At 66.7% G+C, this 22,710-nt stretch overlaps 1 protein-coding gene across 3 annotated transcripts; it reads right to left on the reverse strand.

The window, feature by feature from the left end:
* Positions 1-1,721: 1,721 nt before the first annotated feature.
* Positions 1,722-22,243, reverse strand: ABCA2 (ATP binding cassette subfamily A member 2). 3 transcript variants are annotated; one of them, XM_042913005.1, is made up of 49 exons: positions 22,136-22,243; positions 18,297-18,390; positions 18,020-18,022; positions 17,217-17,328; positions 16,976-17,139; positions 16,533-16,660; positions 16,232-16,330; positions 15,683-15,901; positions 14,974-15,347; positions 14,570-14,729; positions 13,659-13,787; positions 13,336-13,503; positions 13,171-13,267; positions 12,542-12,715; positions 12,363-12,465; positions 12,168-12,282; positions 11,758-11,948; positions 11,410-11,560; positions 11,132-11,336; positions 10,837-11,001; positions 10,567-10,747; positions 10,258-10,470; positions 9,954-10,150; positions 9,684-9,866; positions 9,266-9,450; positions 8,917-9,037; positions 8,403-8,636; positions 8,114-8,320; positions 7,758-7,860; positions 7,317-7,636; positions 7,031-7,244; positions 6,833-6,938; positions 6,625-6,736; positions 6,483-6,543; positions 6,237-6,411; positions 5,948-6,063; positions 5,721-5,868; positions 5,522-5,645; positions 5,268-5,400; positions 5,027-5,144; positions 4,393-4,571; positions 4,176-4,317; positions 3,962-4,096; positions 3,775-3,878; positions 3,589-3,681; positions 3,387-3,489; positions 3,153-3,290; positions 2,870-3,076; positions 1,722-2,470 (listed from the first exon to the last, which is right to left on the reverse strand). In XM_042913005.1, the coding sequence occupies exons 1-49, from the start codon at positions 22,199-22,201 to the stop codon at positions 2,435-2,437; spliced, it is 7,305 nt and encodes a 2,434-aa protein (XP_042768939.1). In that variant the 5' UTR covers positions 22,202-22,243; the 3' UTR covers positions 1,722-2,434. The 3 variants fall into 3 exon arrangements, with proteins under 3 accessions (XP_042768939.1, XP_042768940.1, XP_042768941.1); XM_042913006.1 differs by lacking the exon at positions 18,020-18,022; XM_042913007.1 differs by lacking the exons at positions 15,683-15,901; positions 16,232-16,330; positions 16,533-16,660; ... (3 more) ...; positions 18,297-18,390; positions 22,136-22,243 and having other exon boundaries at positions 13,659-13,762; positions 14,974-15,122.
* Between the last annotated feature and the right edge of the window lie 467 nt (positions 22,244-22,710).

The following is a 22,710-nucleotide window of genomic DNA, read 5'->3' on the forward strand; positions in this document are numbered from 1 at the left end:
CATGATTTCCTAGTAAATGTTTTTAAATAAATGAGACCAGAAGCTCACGGTCACCAACCCTAACTGACCCATGACCTACTGGGCATTGAATAAACCTCCTTGACAGTGCCCGGCCACATCCACAGAGCAGCCCCTGGAGGGGCCCGGGGGCCTGCTGTCCTTGTCTTTTCACGTCCTTCTCTTCCTTCCTGGGGACGGTTCTTGGCCCACAGTCCCAGGACGTGACACATTAGAAACATTTCTCTCCTGAGCCCTGTGGGCCCTTCCTGGTGACATTTTAACAGACTTGTCAGGGACACTATGGAGGGGGGGAGGACTGGGGGGCACTGGGATCTGAGCAGGAGCTCTGCCCCCTGAGAGAGCCAAGGAGCAGTGGGCACAGCCAGAGTCCAGATGGGGGTTCCAAAACCCATTTCCCCCCAAAGAAATGGGGCTCCTTGGAAAATTGCTGAATCCAGACATGGGTCAGGGAGGTAATAAGCAGGCCTGGAAATTGTAACAGAAAAGTGTTCCAAAAAATGTCCAGGGCAAGTCAAAAGGACATAGAAGCCACCACGAAGGGGTTCCCACCGGCCACATCTGGGGCAGTTTGAGCATAAAAAAGATGGCAATAGAATTGTACACTGATAAATGGCTAAAACAGTAAATACTATGTCATTTAAAATATTAGTGGGGCACCTGGGTGGCTCAGTCGGTTGAGTGTCCGACTCTTGAGTTTGGCTCTAGTCATGATGTTCGAGCTCTGTTGCCGGGCTCTGTGCTCACAGCATAGAGCCTGCTTGGGAGTCTCTCTCTCCCTCTCTCTCTCCTTCTGTCCCTCTCCTGTGTGACTCTTTCAAAATAAGTGAACTCGAAAAAATTTAGAGGATAGCAATGACGGTAACATGGTGATTTTTTAAAAAGCCGTGAATCCACAGTGATATGTTTCTAAAAGTGGAAATCTTTAAGCAAAATGCCAGCTAATAAATGCAGAAAAGATGAAATCGTTAGAAACCTGACATTTTGCAGCCACCCCCTGGGGTAAAAAGTTTTGGGAGACAAGCTGTTCCCATGGCCCTCCGTCCTCCCGCGGAACCTTCTGTGTCCCTTCCAGCCCCCTAGAAGGGGTCTCTGATGGGAGACTGACCACGGCCAAGCTTGAGCGGTGCGGGCTCTGGGATCCTTCCTTGTGGCCCCACTGTCTCCAGGCTCTACTGCCACCGAGCCCTGCAGTCCCTGGGAGTCCCCACACTGGCCCCAACCTTTGCACACGCTCCACCGGGACGCCCCTCTCAGCCCAGAGACCACCTCCTCCTGAGAGCCCTCCCACATCCTGGGTGAGAGGGACACAGCCCAGCGCACACTGCCCATGGGCCCTGAGTGGGCACGGGGCCCAGGGTCTAGGCCTCAGGGAGCACAGGCCCGAAGGGCGGGCAACCGTGGCTCAGAGCAGCCCATTCAGGACCTGCCTCCGGGCAGGCAGTCTGGGCTATGTAGGCGGGGCAGGGGAGGGGGGTGATGGACAGCCCCCGCCTCAGTCTCCCCATCTGTAGCAACAGCTATTTACAGGGATGAGGGCCCTCCCCCCCCACCCTCCCCCCAGGCTGACCCAGCCACCTTCCCCTCACGCTGGGCCCACCGCTCCGGGACGCTGCAGATGCCCCTGTGGGGCAGGGGCCATACCAGCATCAACCGGGCCCATCTTCACCCCAACGCCCCACTCCACACACGCAGGCTGGCGCTGGTTTTTTTGTTCATTTATTTAAAACAAACATCTGTGCGCTATGTACAGGTCTGGCTCCCGGGCAGGTGGGTGTGCAGGGGGCCAAGCTGGGTGGGAGAGAGCAATGGCAGGGGGCAGGGGTGGGGAGGGGATCCGGCTGCTCGTCTGGCCAGCGGGGCAGCTTCTCCGTTCCTGCTGCCCGGCCCACCCCCTTGAGGCAGCCCTCCCTGGCCCATGCCCATGGCTTCCCTCAGGTGGGGGCCTCCCCAGATGAGAGCAGGATGAGGGGGCCTCTTCCTAGAGCAAAATAAATAAGGGCCGGGGGCGGGACCTAACCCAGTCCCCATCCTCAGCCCCAGGCCGGCCCATCAGTCTCGGGTGTCAGAGAAAGGCCCGTTCAGGAGCCAGGCCCGGCCAACAGGGTCTGGTGGCACCTGGTGGCCCTGGGGGTGGTGGGCAGAGCTGGACGGGGGCAGAGGCTAGGGGCCGGCCAGACCCCAAGGCTTTAAGGCAGAGCAGGGTGAGGGTGTGTGCGGCCCAGGGCCAGGCCAACCTTTGGCACAATCAGGGGAGGGCAGCGCAGTGGCCTCAGGCAGTGCTGAGGACAGGTGAGGGGCTGGAGGGGGCCCCCACTCCAGGGCCTCGTGGCGGGCACTGGGGGGCACAGGGTGGGGCCTCGGCCACCGCCTGACTTCTGTCCCCACTGCGCGTCCTTGAGCCAGCGCCTGACGGTCAGCAGAGTGTGTCCGTGTTGAAGGACAGCTGGGCCTGGTAGGTAGACGACAGGTGAGCCGCGCTGGGGGAGGTGTCCGCTACCCCACGCACCCGCGGGCCTGGGACTGGATCCCCCACCTCTGTCTCCCGTGAGTTCTCCCTCAGTGGCCAAGTCTGGTGGCTCCTGTGTCCCCAGGCTCTGCTCCCCCCTACCCCACCTCTGCTCTGCCCGTGTCTGGAATCCCTCAAGGTTTCCAACGTGTCTCGGGGTCTACAACCAGTCTGTTTCCACCTGTGCCCGGAGCCTCCTGTGTCCACCCTAGTCCTGAGCATCCGACGGATCCCTCAGGGCGGCAGGAGTCCCCGGGGCCACTCCTCTCCAAGCCCTCTCCTTATGCAGAGCCTGAGCCCTCTGGCCAGCCTGGCTGCCCTGACCTTACAGGCCGGGCTCACCCGCTCCTCCTCGAAGCTGATGAGGCCCTCGTCCTCTGTGTCCAGGTCCTCGGGCTCGTCAGCCACGAGTGCCCGCAGCTCGGTGGGGGCGGGCCGGGCCCGGAACAGGCTGAGCAGGCGGCCCAGGGGAGACCGCAGAGCCGAGGGGGGCTCTGTCTCCTGCTGCTCCAGGTTGTCGCTCTGCTTCTTGGCGAAGTTCACAAATACCTGGCGGGCGGGGTGCGTGGGTGGGTGAGCGGGGTGCAGCCCAGGCAGGCCCGATGCGCCGAGCTGGGGCACTCACGTTGTCCAGGGTGGTCTGGCTGACCGAGTAGTCCTCGATGCCCAGCACGCCCGCCACCTGCTCCATCTTGCTGAACACCTGAGCCAGGGAGATGTGCTCGGACTGCAACTGGTACTGCACCTTCGTGTGGTGACGCTCCTGGGGACGCAGGGAGGTCAGAGGCGGCTGGGCGCCCCTGGGGCCCCGCCCCGCCCCGCCCCTGGGGCCCCGCCCCGCCCCTGGGGCCCCGCCCACCTTGAGCACAGCCTCCGGGAAGTTGCGGTTGAAGAACCGCACCACGTCCTTCACGTTCTGGCTGCTCTTCGTCCTCACGGTGATCATGTATCCGTCTCCGAACCTGCGGGACAGGCCTGTGGCCCCGAGCCCCGAGCCCCCCGTCCCCCCCCGGCGCCCCCCCCCCCCCCCCCCCGCCGCCGGCACCCTCGGCTCGGCTCACCGGTTCTTCAGGTGCTGGATGCTGCCCAGACAGCGCAGGCGCCCGTTCACCATGATGGCGAGGCGCGTGCACAGCGCTTCGCACTCCTCCATGCTGCGGGGCGGAGACGCAGGGGCTGGGGCGGGGCGCGCGGGGTGGGGGCGGGGCGCGCGGGTGGGGGCGGGGCGCGCCGGGGTGGGGGCGCACCTGTGCGACGTCAGCACCACCGAGCGCCCCGTCTTGATGAGGTCGAGGATGAGGTTCCAGAGGAAGCGCCGGGCCTTGGGGTCCATGCCAGTGGTGGGCTCATCCTGGGGGCGGGCGGCGCCAGGCTCAGCGGCTGCGGCGCGTCCACCCCGCCTGGCCCGGCCGGCCGCCTCCCGCCCCGGCTCACCAGGAAGATGAAGGCCGGGTACCCGATGAGCGCAATGGCTGTGGACAGCTTGCGTTTGTTGCCCCCGCTGTAGGTGCCGGCCGGCTTGTCGGCGTACTTGCTCAGCTCCAGCTTCTCCAGGGCCCACTTCACCACCTGGGGGCGAGGACTGGCGTCAGGGCCCGCCCCTCTTGCCCGCCACGCCCACGCCCCGCCCCCCTTGGGCGACCCTCACCCGGGCCTCGTCCTTCCAGGGAATGCCACGGAGCCGCGTGTACAGCTGCAGGTGCTCCCGGGCTGTGAGCTCGTCGAACAGGGCGTCGAATTGCGGGCAGTACCCCAGACTCTGCTGTACCTGGAGCAGCTCCTTGAGCACACTGGGGACACAGTGCCATCAGCGCCGGCGGCCGCAGTCACCCCACCCGCCCAGGCGCCCGCCCGCCCGCCCGCACCTGTGCCCGTTGACAAAGGCCTCGCCCCCTGTCGTGCTCTCGTCACCCGTCAGCATCTTGAAAGTGCTGGTCTTGCCCGCGCCGTTCACGCCCAGGAGGCCAAAGCACTCGCCAGGACGCACGCCGAGGCACAGGCGATCCACAGCCAGGATGCGGCCTATCTTCCGGGACTTGTACACCTGGTGGAAGGGAAGGGTCAGCCCACCCATCGGGGCTGCCAGTCGGGCTGGCCGGCCCCTGAACCACACCACCCCCTGGGCTCCGCCCCTGCCTGCAAATATGACCCACCTAGGCCCCACCCTCTGCCTGGGCCCGCCCCTGCCTGCAAGCACACCCCTACCTGGGCCCCGCCTACACACCTGGGCCCCGCCCTGCCTGCAAACGTGCCCCACCGGGGCCCTGCCCCTGTCTGGAAACATGGCCCCCACATGGGCTCCGCCCTCTGTCTGGGCCCCGCCCCTGCCTGCAAATATGACCCACCTGGGCCCCACCCCTGTCTGGAAACCTCCCCCCCACCCCGGGCCCCGCCCCTGCTCGGAAACACACCCCACCTGGGCCCCGCCTCCCACCTGGGCCCCGCCTCCCACCTGGGCCCCGCCCAACCTGGCCTCTATCTCACAAGCCCAGGGCCCACCTTGGTCAGGTTCTCAATCTTGACCATGTCATTGTCAGCGTCCCCCCGCAGCACTCGCTGCCGCTCGCTGGCCACATCCACATCATCCTCCACAGGTTTGGTAGACACTGGCATTCGCCTGTGGGGACAGGGTGGCGGAGTCATCACCCAGTGCTCCCCACCTTTCTGTGGCCACGGCAGGGAGACGGGCAGTGCCCGGCCGGCCACTGGCCCCCACATCTCCCTGCACTCCCCCACTCACTGTGGCTGCCGCAGGAAGTTGTACTGGCACATGATGGTGAGGAAGAAGCCCACGAAGCCTTCGACCGTCATGGCCACAAGCCCCCTGGTGACGATGTCCCACTCGAATGGAGACTTCATCTTGTCAAACTGGCCTGTGGGGCAGCCGGCTCAGGGCCTGTGCCTGCGCCCCCGGCAGCCATGTCCTTCACGCCTGAACCCTCAATCTCCGGGCCGGGCCGGACCCCCCTCCGCACGCCCACCCACCCCGCTCACCAATCTTGGCGTAGTACTCGTTGATGTATTCGTTATACGCCATTTCCATGAGCCCGTGGCCCAGGTTGTAGTTGGGGAAGATGAGAAAGCAGCTTTTCAGGTAACTGTTGACAACCTTCAAGTCCTGGAGGGTGACGGGGGGTCACGGGCACAGCCTCGGGCCTGCTGCCCACCACGCCCGGCCACCCCGCTGCCCCACCTTGTCGTGCTCAAAGAGCTGCAGCAGGAAAGTAGCCACGGTGGCCGTGATGCCAATGAAGAGGTTGATGACGATGAGAAACACGTAGGCGGAGCTGGGCACCTCGAACCAGAAGGAGGCCGGGTACATGATGGGGGTGATAGACCACCTGCGGGCAGGCGGGCAGGAGGCGGTCACGGGGAGCCCGCCCCCACCCCAGGCCCTCCTCCCGGCCCACTCCCCCTTACCCATACAGCAGGAAGAGAGAGAGCACGGCGGGGAAGTTGGTGGGTGACGTGTAGGCCGGTAAGTCGAACACGAACAGGATGATGACGCAGCAGGTGGCTGGGACCAGGTAGTTAAGCTACCAGAGCAAGAGTGGCAGGTGAGGGCCCAGGAGCAGGGGTGAGGGGTGCAGGAGTGGGGCTGGGGGGGTGCTGGGGCCAGAACCAGTGGGCCTGGCAGGAGACAGGGGGAAGGGACGGCAGGGGTCTAGGGGTAGAGGGAACCCCCCTCAGCCATGCAGGAGGAGCACACCATGTCCCACACGTAGTTGGCCAGCCAGTAGATGACGGGGTTGCAGCCACTGACAAACTGTAGGTGCTTGGCTTTGGTAGACTTCTCAGCCACCAGGAAGACCACGAAGCTGGCTGGCACGAAGGACATGGCCACGATGATGAAGATGGCGATGACCACATCTGTGCCCTGCAGCCTGGGGGCAAGGCAGCCATCAGCCCTGCCCCGCACCCGCACCCCGTCCCCCCCACCCGCCCGCATACATACAGGTAATCCAGGGAGAGGCTGGCACTTGTCTTGTTCATGGGGTGGTTGGTGACGGTGATGCCTGCAGACAGGGGAGGGCAGCCTCAGGGACCTGCTCCACGCCCACCCTGCCCGGCCCCCAGCCCAGCCCACCCAGGCTCACCATAGGCTGCCGGGTTGCCCTTGCTCCTGGGCAGGTTGGCACGCAGAATAGCGTTATTGAGGCTGTTGAGGTAGGTGGGCATGCTGTGATAACCCTTGTTGTTGTAGAAAACCTGGGAGGGATGCAGAAACACCCTTAGAGCACCGTGGGTCCCTGCAGCATGCCGGCCACAGCTGGACGCTGCAGGGCCCGGGGCCGTGCCGCTCACCTGGGCTGCCCTGCGCACCGCAATCTTCCGCACCATGACTGGGGCCCGGGCACCAAACGAGGCTGGGATGGACTTCTGGACGTTGCCAAAGGTGATGGCCCCATACCTGGGCAGGTGGGTCGAGCGGCGTGAGGCCAGGCGTGCAGTGGGTGGTCTGCCCCCTCGCCCACAGTTGGCACGAACCCCCACCTGACTCACCGGTGCAGCCGGAAGCGGTCAGAGGTGAAGAGCAGGTACTCGGAGACGTTGTGGCCGGTGATGTCGGTCAGGATGTCTCCTGTGACCACCCGCATCTGGGGCGGGCGCCCACCCACACCCCCCGGGCAGGAGAAGCCGGTGCCCTGCGCAGAGCAGGTACAGCGGATAGGCTCCCGCACCAGGCGCGGTAGGGAGGGTGCTGACGTCCAGTTGTCTGCGGGTACAGCCGGCAGTCAGCTTAGGTCCATGCCGTCCCACGCCCCCCGGCAGCCTGGCGGGCCCATACCTGGCCCAGAGGTGGGTGGCAGGGAAGCGTTCCAGGCCTGCAGGGGGTCCTCCTCTGGGGACACAGGGGAGTCGGATGGAGCAGGTGAGGGTGGGGGCGGCACGAAGTTGGACAGCGGCAGCCCCTGCGTGAAGGACTCCAGGCACATGCTGTCGAAGAACCTCGCGGCCAGCAGCCGTGACTCGCCACTGGTCAGATTCAGCGTGGGCCCCAGCGAGCCATTGGCCGGAGACTTCAGCACGCAGGTGGCGCCCACGCCCGACGGCAGCCGGAACGTGCTCACAAGCTGCTGGGGGCTGGCATCCGGCGACAGTCGCAATCTGTGGAAACCCGCGGTGTGAGCCTAGCCTGGGCGGTGGTGGGGGGGGGAAGAGTGCCCGCCCACCTTCCCCTCCCTCACCCGGCCCCTGTCCACCACAGCTGCCCAGCAGATGGCCTCACCGGTCCTCCTGGCGCTCCTCGTTGGCATAGGGGATGAAGTTGCCACGGGGCTGGGTGTAGTTGTGGTACTGGGAGGGTGACAGGACCAGAGGGGGCAGGTCACCTGGCAGGATGCACGAGGAAACCTGAGCAGGTTCTGACTGCCTGCTGGTGGCCCCCAGGCCTCAGTCCCCTCTTCCCAATACCCACGGGGTTGGAGCTTGGGGGCCTGGCCCTGAGGAGGCCCGAGTCCCCAGTAAGCCCCCAAGTGTGCCCGCCAGGCCCAGAGCGGGCGGTCCAGGAAGGGGGAAGAGCCACAGCCCCACTGCAGTGGGGCTCTGGTCCCCCCAGCACGCTGCCTGACCCAACGGCCATACCAATCTCAGGGACGGAGAGGGCCACGGTCATGGCCACGCAGACGAAGAAGGCGGGGAGCAGGATCTGGGAAGACAGGGCCTTGGAGTTGCGGCGAGCACAGTGGAAACGCTTCACCAAGAGTCCGTGGAACTGGCGCACCTTCAGCCACCAGCCCTCCAGCTTGCGGCTGCCCTGGCCGACCCTCGAGAGGGCCTCCGCCTCAGCCTCTGCACAGGGAGGGGGGCTGAGCAGGCGGCCCGACGCCACCCTCCGGGGACCCTACCAGCCCCAGCCAGCCGCACCCCCCACCTTGCAGGCTGACGTTGTCGGGGTCCTGCGCGTTGTCGAAGAGGGGTCGGTAGTCGCCGTAGACGTCTGCGTAGGTGGCCCCCTCGTCTCCACGGGTAGAGCCTACCGAGGACGCAGACTGCAGTGACACCTGTGACTGGGCCAGCTCTGTGCTCCGGGCCAGATCGCCAACGTGCACCTCCCCCGACGGGCCCTCCGCCACTGGGAGCACATCCTTCCTGGACTCCTTCACATCTGCCACAGCACAGGGGCCAGGGAGGGGACAAGGGGGACTCAGACCAGCGTGCCACCCCGAGTCCCCGTGCTCACCCACCAAGACCCTCACCCCACCTCACCCTGGGGCGCCCCAATTCCCATGGCCACCCACCGACCCAGGCTCCTCAGCCCCAGAGCCGGCCTGGCAGGGAACCCTGGCACCTTGTTCCCACCCAGAATCCTCGGTCCCCAGAGACCAGGCTAGAGTGGGCAGACAGCTGCGGGTCCAAGGTCAGGTGGGGTGGAGCGGGGCTCCCACCTGCCTCACTGTTCTCCAGAGACTGGTCCTCCTCTGACACCTTGAGGAACACCTCCTCCAGCGTCGTGTCCATCAGCCCGAAGCTACTCAAGTGCAGAGTGTCCAGACTGCGCTCCAGATGCTGGGAAAGGGCTGTGCGTGACCCGATGCGGCAGGGACCGCCCCTCCCGCGCCCCGCCCTGGAGCCCACTCCACCACCACCAGGACCCCGCCCCCTCCACACCCCACCCTGGAGCCCACTCCACCACCACCACCACCACCACCACCACCACCACCACCACCACCACCACCACCACGACCCCGCCCCCTCCACACCCCGCCCCGCCCCGCAACTCACTCCACCCCATACCTGGAAGAGGCGCTCAAAAGCCCCCTTCTTGGCGGCCTCACTAGGCAGGATGTAGGAGAGCTCTGTGCTCGTGTCGGAGACTAGCAGGCAGGAGGCCACGTGCTTGCGGATGAACTGGGAGACCTGGGGCTCTGAGCAGCTGCTCAGCTGGGTGCGGCCTGGGGGGCTGGACGTCAGCCCTGGCTCTAGGAGGGGTGGGGAATGGAGAAGAGCTTCACCAGGGGGGTGGGGGGCTGGGGGAGGGGGATTCTCTACGGGGGAGCCCAGCCAGGTCAAGAGGAGGACCGAGGAGAGGGACCAGGCACCCCAGGCTCACTAAGGTAAGCCTTGAGGGCCCGCCCCTCGAGCTCACTGGTCTTGGAAAGGGGGTCCTGGGAGAGGAGGGCCCCAGGCCGGCTCAGGCAGTCTCAGCACAGACCTTGGGGGTCCCCAGGCTCAGCAGGCCGCTTGACCAGAGTAAGGCGGTAACCGTCCCCATAGGCGCCCTTGAGGAAGAGCGGGGAGCCGCAGCACTTGAGTTTCCCGTGGGAGATGATGGCTATGCGGTCCCCCAGCAGGTCGGCCTCGTCCATGTGGTGGGTGGACAGCAGGATGGTGCGGCCTGGAGGGGGGTGAGGGACCAGGCTCAGGGTGCTGGGCTGGGTGGGGCCGGCCGGGGCCGCCTGTACCCACCCCACGCTCCGCTCACCCGGCTTGTACTTCAGGATGAGGTCCCAGATGGCTCGGCGTGCGTAGGGGTCCACGCCGGCGGTGGGCTCGTCCAGGATGATGGCGCGGGAGCCGCCCACGAAGGCGATGGCCACGGAGAGCTTGCGCTTCATGCCGCCCGACAGCGTCTGCACCAGCGAGTGCCGCTTGTTGGACAGCTCCAAATCTTCGATCATTCTGCGGGCAGGGCGGCGCATGTAGGGGCGCGCGCGCACGTAGGGGCGCGCGCGGGCTCCCGCCACCGCCCCGGGGCCGCCCCGGAGCCCCGCCCCCACCCCACCCACTTGTCCATCTCCTTGCGGATCTCCTCCTGGGCCCTGCTCTTGAGCCTCGAGTAGAACCAGAGATGCTCCTCCACCGTGAGCCGGTCAAAGAGCACGTTGTGCTGCGGACACATGCCCAGGTTCTTGCGGATCTCGTCCATCTCCGTGCGGATGTCGTGCCCGTAGATGGTGGCCGAACCCGAGGTCGGCGGGAACAAGCCCGTGAGGATGGACCTGGGCGGGTGGGCAGGGTCACGACCCCCACCTCCTGCCGGGAGCCCCACCCTGCTGCCCACCTGGTGAGGACCCACCCCCTGCACTGACACTCACATGGTCGTTGTCTTGCCAGCCCCGTTGTGTCCCAGGAAGGACACCACCTGGTTCTCGTAGAGGTTCAGGCTCAACCTGTTTAAGGCCAGCTTCTTATCGTTCTTGTAGACCTTGGTGAGCTTGTCCACACAGACCACCAGCGGCAGGTGGGTGGGCTCCTCCTCCATGCCCCGCGTCTCCTCTGCACGAGGGCCGCGGGTCAGCTGAGGACGCCCCGGGGTCCCCCAACCCCAGTGACTGCCCCAGCCGCCCCCTGGGTGCCCGCCTCACCCAAGCGCCGGCTCTCCATGGCACAGGCCTGGTCCTCCTCCATGACGCTGAGCCGGGGGGCGCGAGCCCATGGCCAGCTCCACTCCCACGCCTCTGTGCGCCCGCTGCCGAGCCAGTAGGACTTCTGCAGTGGGAAGTACCAGGGCCGGGGTAGCCCGTACATGCCTAGGGGTTGGGGGGGTGGTGCAGAAGGCAGGCTGACCCAGGGCCTGGTGTCAGGTCCGCCCCAGGCCATGTGCACCCTCTAGGGAGCCACACACCCTCTCCTTTCCCCCTGCAGAGGGTCAGCTGGTACCTGGGTGCACCGCCTCGATGTACCACGTGAGCACCCCGTAGACGGCCGCGTCCACCATCAACATGGTGACGGCCAGGAGCAGGTTGAAGTCATCACCTTCCACAGGCGACTGACTGAACGTGTGCCACTGGATGCCCACACCTGCCACCTCGTACAGGGCAAAGTACTTGGAGCCCAGGCCGAAGGCTGTGGTGGACATCAGGGACTGAGGGCACAGTGGTGTCAGCGGGGGAAGGAGGATGGGCCCCGCCCCACCCCCAGCCATCCCTGATCCTCACCGCGATGCACTTCTCAAAGGCGGTAATCTTATCGTGGGCCACCTCCTCGCGGATCGCCACGTACATGTAGGGCACGTAGCTCAGGAAGTAGATGATGCCACCGCAGGCCGAGGCCAGCTTGGCCTTGGAGTACAGCACAGACACCAGGAAGCTAGGGTGGGTGGGGCCACGGCCATCAGCCACACCCGACCCTTAGGGCACAGCCCAAAGCCCTCCTGGCGCAACCTCCCGGGGGACAGAGGAGCTCCAGAAGGGGTGTTTCTGCGTTTTCTGGGTGGACGCAAGAGGCACTCTGCCAGGGCCCAGCAAGGCTCCCTGCCAGCCCCCTGCCAGCCCCACGGTGCTCACCAAAACATGATGGTGGCCACAGCGTAGACCGCCAGGAAGAGCCAGATGATAAGCACGTGACTGTGCATGAGAACCTGGCCATACTTGAGGATGGCCGTGAGGGCCGTCACAGAGATGGAGAGCTGCACAAAGCCCGTGATGAACCAGGCCACCCAGTGCACGGCGTTGTTCAGGCCCATTGTCTTCATCACCTGTGGGCAGGTGGCCGGGGGAGGGGGGGGGATGCAGGCAGGAGGCCTTGGGATGGGGTGCCACGAAGGAATGACGGGTCTCTGCCCTACCAGCCAGGCCCAGGGAAGGAGAGGTGCCCACGGTCTCCCCTCCACCTTCACCGGTCCCCCTGCCTCTATCCTTGCCCCCTCCCCCCTCCCCCCCTCCCCCCTCCACCCCCCCACCCCCCCGCCCCCCACCTCCTTCAGCCGGTGCTCCTTCTCTGCTACGATGTGCTGGATGGTCATGGCCACTGAGTAGACCCAGGAGATCACCATGCAGAGCGGCATCATGTGCTCGATGACAAACAGGAAGCTGGGGGGGTCGGGGCCGGGGCGTGAGGGGAGGGGCTCAGCCTGAGCCCCAGCCCCCGGCCCCCCCCAACACACACTCACTCGTCTCGCGTGTAGCAGGGGTAGGGGAACATCTGCACATAGTTGCCAGGCTCCACCACGTCGTGCCCCACGAAGGTGTTGATGATGGCACGCTCCATCATGTCTGCAGGTGGGAGAGGTCAGCCACGGCAGGGGGGGTGGCCAGGCCCTACCCCGGCTGCCCCAGGAGCGGCCCTCACCCTGGATCCAGACGAAGCCGTACAGAAAGTAGAAGCGGCCGCCTGTGTTGGGCCCCGGCCGCCAGTAGGCCCGGCGGATCTCGTTGGTTTTCTCAGTGAAGCTGGAGTTTTGGCGGATCTTGTAGTGCACGTGGGGTGGCAGGGAGCCGTCCTTGCGGGTCTGGAAGATCACGCCTGGAGACAGGACGAGGGGCAGGTGGAGGGGCAGAGCCCAGGCTGGCCGCAGGGTGAAGGTGTGAAGGGAGGAAGGGGCGGGGACACGAAGGGGACTGTCTAGCCAGAGCACCACTGGGCCACGAGGGGCAGGTCCAGGGAAAAGGTGGGGCCGGGGAGCTGGGAAGGTACCTGTTGCAGGGGCAGGGCTGGGCTGGGGGCGGGGCGTGAAGCAGGTACAGGGTCTGGGGCAGTGCCAGGGGGTGAGGGGCGGGGCTGGGAAAAGATAGGGGAGTTGTAGGGCAGGGCTAGGGAGGAGGGGGACCGAGGTGGGGCAAGGCTGAAGAAGGAAAAGGGGCACAGGGGCAGGTACAGCGGACAGGAGGGCTGTGATGGAGAGACGCGAGGCTAGGGCTGGAGGAGGGGGCAGGAGGAAGAACAGGAGTTAGGGACCCGCCCGAGGGGGACCAGCTCACTGGCGAACACGGTGACATTGTCCTGGTAGGCCTGGTTGAGAGTATAGTTGACGATGCTCTCCTCGTCGGGAAAACCCTTGAAGATGTCCACACTCACCTGAGGGGAGGGGCATTGTTGGAGCCGGCCCCCCGCCCCGGCGGAGCCCGAGGGGCCACGCACCCCACCTTGGACATGAACTGGATCCAGCCGCAGGCCGCGTTGTCAATGGTGTCTAGCTGCTGCAGGAGCGCGGAGCCGTTGGGCAGCGAAAAATTGTCCTGGCGCAGGGCAGGCGGGAGCTCCTCCAGCGACAGGTTCAATGCCTCGGGGTGCAGCCGCAAGTCCGCCACGTACTGGGGGTGGAAGCCTGGCTCAGGGGGGCGGGGCTGACACCGGGGGCTCCGCCCACCCCACCCCGGCCTAGCACGCCCGCCGCCTTCTGCAGCCCAGCCCCGCCCAGCACCCTCGCCGCCTTCTGCAGCCCACCCCCCACCGGGACCCCCGCCACCTGCTGCAGCCAGTGGAGGTGTTGCTGCAGCCTGCCCTCCTCCAGGAAGCTGCGGATCTCGGCAGAGATGTTGAGCCACACTTGGGCGTAGTGAGTCACGTTGCCTACAAGGGCAAAGGTCTCGTTGGCCTGCAGAGGGTGAGGGCACGGGTCATGGGGCTCAGGGCGGACCCCAGCCGGCAAGGGGGGACCTCCACTCCTTTGTCTCCCCCTAGGCCAGTCCTCCCCCAAACCAGTGTTGCTCTGGCCACACTGCCACCTAAAGCTCGAAACCCTCCCCTCCCCAACCTTTCCGCAGTGACCCCACGAAACAGGCTGTGCTCTGGCTCCTGGGGCAACATGGCTTCGGGGTTCCCCTACGTCGCCAGCTGTGCCTTCCTGCCTCCTCTGTCGGACCCTTCTCCACGTGTCCCTTCCAGGGTCCTGACACCTGGCCCTTGCCTCCCTGCCCCCGGTCATCCTAAAGACCCCTCCACAGACTCCCCCCCTTTCCGGGGCCATTTCCAGCCCTAGCTTCTACTTCTCCCAGACAGGACTCCCCCTGGATTGGCCACCGACACCTTGCCCTCAGCTGGTCCCATACCGCCTAGCTACCCCACCCAATCGTCACCCACTGGGTGCTGCAGAGATCCTCACGTGCAGCCTCTCCTCTGTCCAAACCAGCACTGCGGGCCCTGGCCATGCCTGGCCCCCAAGGGCCTCTGCACCCTAAACGCCCCCTGTGGGTTCTCCCCCTCCCCCCGCAGAGCCGAGTCAGTGCTCAAGCGCCCGGCTGCGCCCCTCCCATGCCAATTCCACCAACCCCACTCGGCACAGGGGTCCCGGGCCTGCAGAACCCGGTGCCCAGCTCCTTCAGCTCCTGCCCCAGAGACACGTGCAGCTCAAGCACACGGCACGCCAGACTTGCCAACCTTGAGAATGACGCGGTCGGCCTCGGAGCCCGCTGGCGCGTACAAGATCTTGGGATTGCTGGTCATAAGGTGCACGAGGAGGCCCAAGTTCCGCTGCTCCTTGCTGGTGAAGCCCAGGGAGCTCATGTTGCCCCGCCGCAGTGCCTCGGGCTCGATGGTGCTAGGGTGGGGGCGGGGCATGAGGGGCGGAGCCCGGGGTCTGGATCCGGGAGGGAGGGGGGTGGGGGTGGAGGTGGGGCCTCAAGAACAGACGGGGGCGGGACCTCAGCGTGGAAGGGGTGCATCGGAAGGGGTGGGGCATGGGGCCGGGACACAGAGCCGGGTGCCCCGGTGTCAAGATGGGCGGGGGTCAGAGCCAGGCCTGGGATCCGACCCCCACCCCTGTCTCCCTGCCGCCCACCTACCGGTTGTTGCCGCACAGGATGGGCTGCAGGCCGGCCCAGAGCTGCACGAAGGCAGAGCATTGGCCCTGCAGCGCGTCGGAGGAGGCAGGAGCCGCAGCGGACGGAGCTCCCTCCTCCGCTGTGGAGTTGGAGCCCGTGCCCACCGCCGCCGCCGCCCCCGTGCCGTTGGCCATCCTGCCGGGGCCGCTGGCTGGGGACCCCGGAGGGCGACGGGCGCAGGCACCCTGGGGCAGCAGCAGGGCCAGAGCTGAGAGGACGTCCACATCCTGCAGAACTTTCTGGGCGTCCAGCAGGTCCTCCAGCAGCGCCTGCAGCCGCTGTGGGGGTGGTGGCTGCTGCTGGGGAGCCGAGCCGTTGGGGGTGTCCAGGCCCAGCTGAGGAGAAATGAGCATGTGGGGAAATGCAGGCCTAGGAGGAGCAGGGGCTGGGGGCCGATCTGGAGGTGGGTCAGGGAGGGCACAGGCTGGGATGAGAGGATGCGGGAGGGTCGGCATCCAGAGAGAAGGTGAGCATTGGCGAGGGGCTAGGAAGCACACTGGGGTGAGGCCACGGGGTGAGGCAGGGGACACGAGGCATGGTGTCACTGGGGGAGCGCGGGACACCCACCCACGGGCACGCCCCACTGACAGCCTTGGGCCCGGGAGTCCCTAGGACACCGAGAAGCCCCAGCACAGTGGACCTGTGGGCCAGCTGGCAGGCAGGACCTCACCTGCTGTGCGATCCTGGCCACATCCAGCTGGTTATGGAGCTCAGCAGCCAGCCCAGAAAAGCGCTGGGCGCGGGCTGCAGCCTGCCCATTGCAGACGGCATCCCGGTAGCCCCGCAGCGCCCTCTGCTGACCCTGGGACACGGTGAGGATCCGACCTAGCTCCCTGGATCCCCGAGCACACGTGAGTTCCTCCAGGAGGGCAGGCGTCAGCAGCATCTCCTGGGGGCGAGGCACGGGGAACCGCTGGGCGGGAGCCTCAGCCCAGAGGAAACCAAGGCCCTAACCCAAGAAGGCCTCGGGTCGCCCCCTGCGCCAACCACTGTGTCAAGTCTGAGACAGCCCAGGTTCTGTGACGGGGCGGGGGGTGGGGGGAGTAGGAGGGATGGACACACATCACTGTCCTGCCTTCCCCCTCTCCATGCCAGCCAGACTCCCAGAGACCTCCCTCACCTCCCAGGATAAGCTCGGAATTATCAAGGGGGCCCATTTTTTCACCCGCTCTGGCAGAAGCAGGCAGCACACCCCCATCCCACTAAGAGGCCCTCTCACCTCCATCCGGAATAGGGGGTTGTTCCAGGGCTCCTGACCCCTGGGGAGTCCTGACCCCACATCTAGGGCAGGCGAAGGGCCAAACAGCAGGTGATAGACCTGGGGTGTAAAGGGGGCATGGCTCAGGCCAGGAGGTTCCAGAGCCTGGCCCCGGGGCTGCCTCAGAGCCCCGCATCCCCCCCACCGCCCCCCCGTGCCCTCCATTCCTACAAGCAGGGGAGGAGGGTGGAACGCAGTGCCCAGGGCTGGCAGCTACCCAGGAGCAGACACGCGCTCACAGAGGCCGCCTGCCCCACCTCACCTCAGGCAGGTCCACCCGGGCAGCCAGGAGGGCCTGGGCCGTGCTGTTAGGCAGCGACAGATTCTGCATCAGGAAACGCCAGAGCTCCCGTGGGTCCCTGGCCACCGAGCCCAGAGAGAAGGAGGGCACTGGACAGGCAGAAGGATGGCGCTGAGGGCCAGCTGGGCCCAGGGTCTAGGCACCCAGAACAGATTCAGCGCCAAGCTCCCCGCACCGGGCTCGGCCACTGTGGCGGTCAGCTCGGCCGGGACCACCCGAGCACGTCTGCCCCGGGAACTCGGAGTGACGGTTCAGACGGAGGCCCAGCCGCGAGCCCACGGTCAGAAGCGACCAAGCCGGGGTTTGAACCCAGCTGACACCAGAGCTCAGGTCTCAACAACCTCCACCCCCGCCCCGCCGCACAGGCACAGCCCAGCCCAGCCCGCCCAGGGCCCGGTGTGTACCTGCAGGTCTGTCCGGGAGGCTCTCCCAGGCGTCCGGGCCCGAGCGGAGGGTCTCCAGGTGCTGGCGCAGGGCCTCGAGCTCCGAGCCCAGGCTGGGCCGCGCCGGGTCGAACAGGTTGCCCTCCTCCACCACGCGGTTGAGGCGCTCCAGAAGCTGAGTGACCCTGCACCACCATCCGAGGTCACCCACTGGCCTCTGCAGGGGGGTGGGCTCCCGGAGGGCGGGGTGGGGGGCACTCACGTGGAGTTGGCGTACTGCAGGAAGCCAAACTCGTCTCGCTGGCCATCCGGGCACAGAGACTGCATGACGGGCAGGATGCCCGCAGAGGTGAGCGGCGCTGCCGTGTAGAAAGCTGGGGGGGGTTGGCGGTCAGGGCAGGTGAGAGGACCCGAGGGGTGGAGACAGAAGGACAGGAGACGGGGAAGGAGTCAAGAAAGGGAAGGGAGATGAAGCCGAATAAAGAAATTTAGAGAAAGTCAGAGAGGAAAAGCAGCTTCAGGCAGCAGACAGGGGACAGAGGGCCAAGAGCTCTGGTGCAAAGGACCCCAGCAGGTCAGAGGTCAAAGGGTATCTCGCCATCCCTGCCCCCGACTCCCAGGGTGTCCTTCTTCCCTTAGCCAGCCAAGGCCAAAGTGCCCTGACGCCTTCCCCAAGAATTCAGGTGTGGCACGGGTGCCACAGCCCAGGGGAGCACGTGGGGCCCCCCCACCGGGAAGTGACCTCTGACCTCTCTGGCCAGCTGGTTAGCAGAGAGAACGCAGGAACCCACAGGGGGTCTGCTGGGGGAGCAGCCAGGTGACCTGGCCCCGGGCCTGCAAAGCAGGGCCGGGTGACCCCACAGGGAGATGGAAACCCCCAGAAGCTGGGCCCGGGAGCCACCGTGGCCCAGGCACACTCAGCACCCACCGCCCACCGTCCCCCAGTGCTCCAGCTGTCCCTGACGGCGGAGAGGGGTTTTTGCAGGACGCAGACAGGCCCGGAAAGGCTGTTAATGCAAGCGGGGTTGGGGCACGCTTAGGCTGCACCAGGAAGGCCTCACTTACAGACTGCATGCAGGCCCAGGAGGAGGACAAGAGACCATGCGGGGGACGGGTAAAACAGAACAGAGGAGAACCGTGAGGGATGGCCGCCGCGGCCGCCCCGGGCCCCTAGCCCAGCCAGGAGGCGCGGCCAGGGACCGCGCGGGGGAGCGTGGCAGCTGGGACACGTGTGTGGCCGCGTGCACACAGGACAGGCATGTGTGATGCGGTGAGGACCGCCTGCCCCACCCTGACCCCCCAGCTGTGCCCTGGGCACCCCCCCCCCCCCAAGGACACTCACCTTCCTTCACGGAGATGGTCGGTTTCTTCTGCCGAAGCCCCAGCAGGATGAAAAAGAGGACCAGAGGGATGAAGATCTCAAAGGCCAAGACCCACTGGAAAGGGAGGTTGAGTAAGGTACCTGCCCGGCAGCCTGGCCTCCCACGCCACCTGCCGGGGGCTGGACGGGACAGGCCTGAGCCCCCCGCTCCCCAGACAGATGTCTTCCTGGTAGGCAGAGCCAGCGTGGGCCCCACATATTCCCACAGAGGCCACAAAAGGTCAACGCAGGCCCTTGGGGGCCAACAGAGTCTGCAGCCCCACCCCCTTCCTTCAAGGGCCTTCTCGAAGGGCACAACTGCGAGTGTTGTCTGGCCCAGGTCAACCAGGTCTCCCGCCCCCTGGCCCGGGTCCTGTTTGCCACACTGACTTGCCAGGAGAGACAAAACAGCCAGCTTGTGGTCTACTCTGACCCGTGCATCTGCCCAGCTCAGCTTCCCCTTCCCCAGGCTAGGATCTTGGAGGTGGTCGTGGGCCCCATCTCAGCTCCCACAGTCCCCCAGGGTGAGTCCTCCTGGCTGTGACACCCGTCATCACACCCCAAAGCCTGGACAGGAGGAGGCATGGCTCTAGCCCCGGGTCCTGAGCCCCCAGAGAAACCTGGTCAGAGGTCTGACAGCCCTGAGTCCCTGAGGCACAGGTACCTTCTTCCGCCCTGGCCCCTTCCCCTCCCCCCACCCCCAACGTGGTTCACGGCAGTGGGGGGCGCTCAGCAGCCCTGCCTGCCCTCCCCAGCACCCCTGTTCAGTATTCCTGGGACTGCCCCGGCCACCCCCGCCTGGGCGCCAAGGTGAGCCCTGATGGAACTGCTCTGTGTGGGAGACAAATGCCAGCAGCCCCAGGGACCCAGGCCTCCCGTGACCACCCCCACCTCTCCCGGCTCAGGGAGGGAAGGTGGAGAGACGGGACCTCAGGCCAGCTGCCCTGAGGGGGAGCCCCCTGCTCAGCCCAAAGACACACCCCGACCTCCACTGGCTCTTCTCAGAGGCTCCAGGTTTCCTTCCTCTTCGCCCCCTGCCCCCGAAGCAGCTTCAGAGCCCCCACCCCGGTGGCGGTTCCGCCTGGCCCAGGGCCCAGGCTCCCGGTCCCCTGGGGTGGACCAGCTGCTCCTGTTTATCGCACTCTGACAATCGTGCTCTGTGGCCTGGAACACCCCACTGTGTGTCTGCACCCCACACTCGCCCCAGCCCGTGCCAGCCTCCACCCCCTCCCAGGGCTAGCTGGAGAGGCACCGCGGGCAGCCACGGGGCTGGGGACGGGCACAGAGTGAGGGTGGCTGCATGCAGGTGGCGACGCAGGAGCGCGGGGTCGCGGCCGTGGTGCCAGCCCCACCCACACCCGCCCTGCCACCGGGCACCTCCACCACGTAACTGCAGCAACAGGCCGCGGCTACCTCCTCATTGCTATAGCAACAGCCGCGCAGGAGCTGCTGGGAGGAGGGAGGCCTGCTTGGCGGGCGGGCGGGCGGCCAGAGGGGCATCTGGTTACAGGCAGGCAGTGCAGGTTAGGCCCCACCTGGGCGCCCCACCTGGGCGCCCCACCTGGGCACCCCACCTGGGCACCCCACCAGCGGCCGGCAAGGTGGTTAAACCCCAGTCCCTTGAGACTAGCCGGGTGCCCCCGTGGTGTTGCCGGGGCCTGGGTGCCCACTCTGGGCCTGAGCCACCTCCTTCTGTGTCAAGGGGAGTACAGAGGAGACCTGAACGGAGCGGCCTGACCCTGACCCCAGGGGTGAGGCTACAGCAGTCCCTACAGCAGGGCAGACCTGTCCCAGCTAAGAGGGGATAGGCGACACTCAGATGGAGAAACCAAGGCACAGAGATGGGAAGAGTGAAAGAGCAGGGCACAGAGGGCCTTCGTCCCTTCCCTCCAAACCAAGCCCTCCCCCAGAGAAGCGCATACAACGCAGAGCAGAACCTCTATTGGCCAAGCCCGCAGGTCCAACTCCAAAGCCCAAGACCTCCCCAGGAAAGTGGGGAGCCAGGAGGAGTGGGCTAGGCACTTGGCCAGCCCCTTCCCCAGCCCCACGGCACGAGCCCAGCAAGGCCTTAGCCACCCTGGAGGAGGAATTTCTGATTTGCTGTGGCCTCAGGCCGAGGACCTCCATGTGGCCCAACCAGTCCCTGGTGGTGCCGCTGGGCAGGGTACAGGAAGACTCTAGGGAAGGCCCAACCTAGCAGGTGGGGGCCACTCCCGGGTACCTGGCAGAAGGCACCTCCCACCTGCTTGCCAGGTGCCTCACAAGCCACTGCTCCCTTCCCTGAGCCTTGAGGTCTCCAGTGGATGCAGGGACCATCATTCTAGGCTCTGTTCCCAGACCCTGGGGGCCCTTCCTGCTGAGAACCCTGGGGATAATGCTAATGCCCACATCCCAGTCTCCTTTCCTCCCCTGAGCCCTGCCCTGGTGCCCCCAGTAACCCCAAATCTGAAGCAGGGGAAGGTGCACCAGAGGCTGCAGGCCTGACCCATGGGACCCGGTGCCAGCCAGCCCCAGGCACGTGGGCAGGGAGTGTACTCAACCCCGGCTCCCTGCCAGGCTCAGGTGCCCAAGGCACTCCTGCCAGCCATGGTGATGATGGCCACCCCACCCTGCCTGCAGCCCTGGGCTTCTCATTATGCACTCCAGAGCCCTTCTCAAGGAGGCACCCATGCAGAGGCTCATCAGCCCCACTGGGCTCAGAGTCAGGTGGGAAAGGAGCCTCTTGGGCCCCAGGTGGGCAAGGGGATGCCTCCTCCTCGGGCCCCCACTCTGGACCCCAGCCTGCTCTGGGCCTCACTGTGGAAAATCCCCAGGGCCCATTCAGAAACCGGAGCTGCCCAGGCCTCTCTGGTGCATGTGCTGCTGTCGGCTGGGCAGGACAACAAGAGATGGCCCTGCCCTTCCCGGGGCAAGAGCGGTGAGGGCCGGCGTGATGGTACCCATTCTGCCCCAGGCTGGATCCTCACCAGGGCCTCTGCCCCTGACAGCTGCTGTGTCCTGTACCCTCAGGCCCCTGGCCGCCCCAGGCACGGGCGGACAGCTGGGGTGCTTGGAGGTCATATCTCCAAATAGCAGGATCCGGCTCCCAAAGGAAGCTGGGGCTGGGGAGACCAGAAGGCGGATTGGCCTCAGGGAGGACTGCCCCAAAGGACAAAAGGGTGCAGGGCTGCAGGCTGGCCGATGCTGCCACAGCAAGGACATTCCCATTGGTGAGAAGGCAGGAGCACGGGCTAAGGGACTTTCGGGAAGGGTGAAAAAGAGGAGGAGGAGGAGGAGGAGGAGGAGGAGGAGGAGGAGGAGGAGGAGGAGGAGGAGGAGGAAGAGAGGTGTCTGCCCAAGGGCAGAGGGGTGGTGCAGGGAGGGAAGGGGCAGGGTCCCTGCAGGGACTCCAGGGGGGCTGGGCCCAGAAGCCAAGGAGCCTCTGGGCTGGACAGAGTCCCCCCATGACTGTCCTCTGTCCCGGGAACCAGGGCCTCCCGCGACCCCAGGGTCCTGGGACCGCTCGCCCCCCTACTCGCGCAGCTAGACCCCAAGAGCGCGCCGCGCAGGGCGCCCATCCCGTGACTCAGCCGAGCACCGCGAATGTCAGCGGGCGCGGGCCGCGGGCTGGGCACGGCCGAGCCCCCTCCCCAGAGGCCGGAGGCCGGAGCCCGCCAGGGCGGGCGGGGTCCGGCGGGAAGGGGTCTCGGGCCCGCCGCCCCCGGCGCCCGCCCGGGGTCTGCGCGCGCCCGGCCGCACGTGCGCGCGGAAAGCGCGCCGCCGGCCCCGGTGCGCGCGCCCTCTCGCTCGGGGCAGGCCGGGAGGCGCGCGGGGTCGCTCACCGGGCTCCGGCGCTTCAGCGTCACGTTCTTCCAGAGCAGCAGCTGCAGCTGGTGCAGGAAGCCCATGGCGGGGCCGCGCTCCGGCCGCCTTCGCGCCGCGGCCCGCTCCTCTGCGCGCCCCGCCGGCCCCGCCGCCCGCCGCGCCGCTCGGCATCGCCCGCGCGGGGCGGGGCCTCGGGCGTCCGGGACCGGCTCCGCTCTGGCTCCGCCCCCCGCCCGCACCGCCCCCGCTTAAAGGCGCCGCGCTGCGCTGCGCCCGCCGCCGCGACCCGCGCGGGTTCCTGGAGCTCTGCCCCGCCGCGGGCGGCCTCCTCGGTCGCCCCCATCTCGCCAGGCGTCGAAGTGACGTGCCCCAGAGCCCCCGTCTAAACCGACTCATCCCGCCCCTCCGGGGCGCTTTTCTCCCGGGGGCATCGGGCCCGCGCACAGCAGCCCCCGTTGGGATCTTCGCGCTCCCGCAGAGGCGCCCCAAGGCGGTCACTGGCCCCCAGGGCGCCCTGAAGGGATGCTAGGGGAGGCTCGGCTCCCACCGCGTCACCACCTCCACCCGCCCGCGTTCAAGTGCTGCAGGCAGG

This window comes from Panthera leo, chromosome D4 (assembly GCF_018350215.1).
Source record: "Panthera leo isolate Ple1 chromosome D4, P.leo_Ple1_pat1.1, whole genome shotgun sequence".
NCBI classification, from domain to species: domain Eukaryota; kingdom Metazoa; phylum Chordata; class Mammalia; order Carnivora; family Felidae; genus Panthera; species Panthera leo.

Excerpts from the sequence above, each read along its gene's own strand:
- ABCA2 (XM_042913005.1), bottom strand. The coding sequence starts at position 22,201 with ATGGGCTTCCTGCACCAGCTGCAGCTGCTGCTCTGGAAGAACGTGACG. Across the intron at positions 11,949-12,167 it reads AGGAGCACCGGCTGAAGGAG|GTGATGAAGACAATGGGCCT; the intron begins GTGGGGGGCGGG and ends ACCTGCCCACAG. Across the intron at positions 3,682-3,774 it reads GTGGTGCTGACGTCGCACAG|CATGGAGGAGTGCGAAGCGC; the intron begins GTGCGCCCCCAC and ends TCCGCCCCGCAG.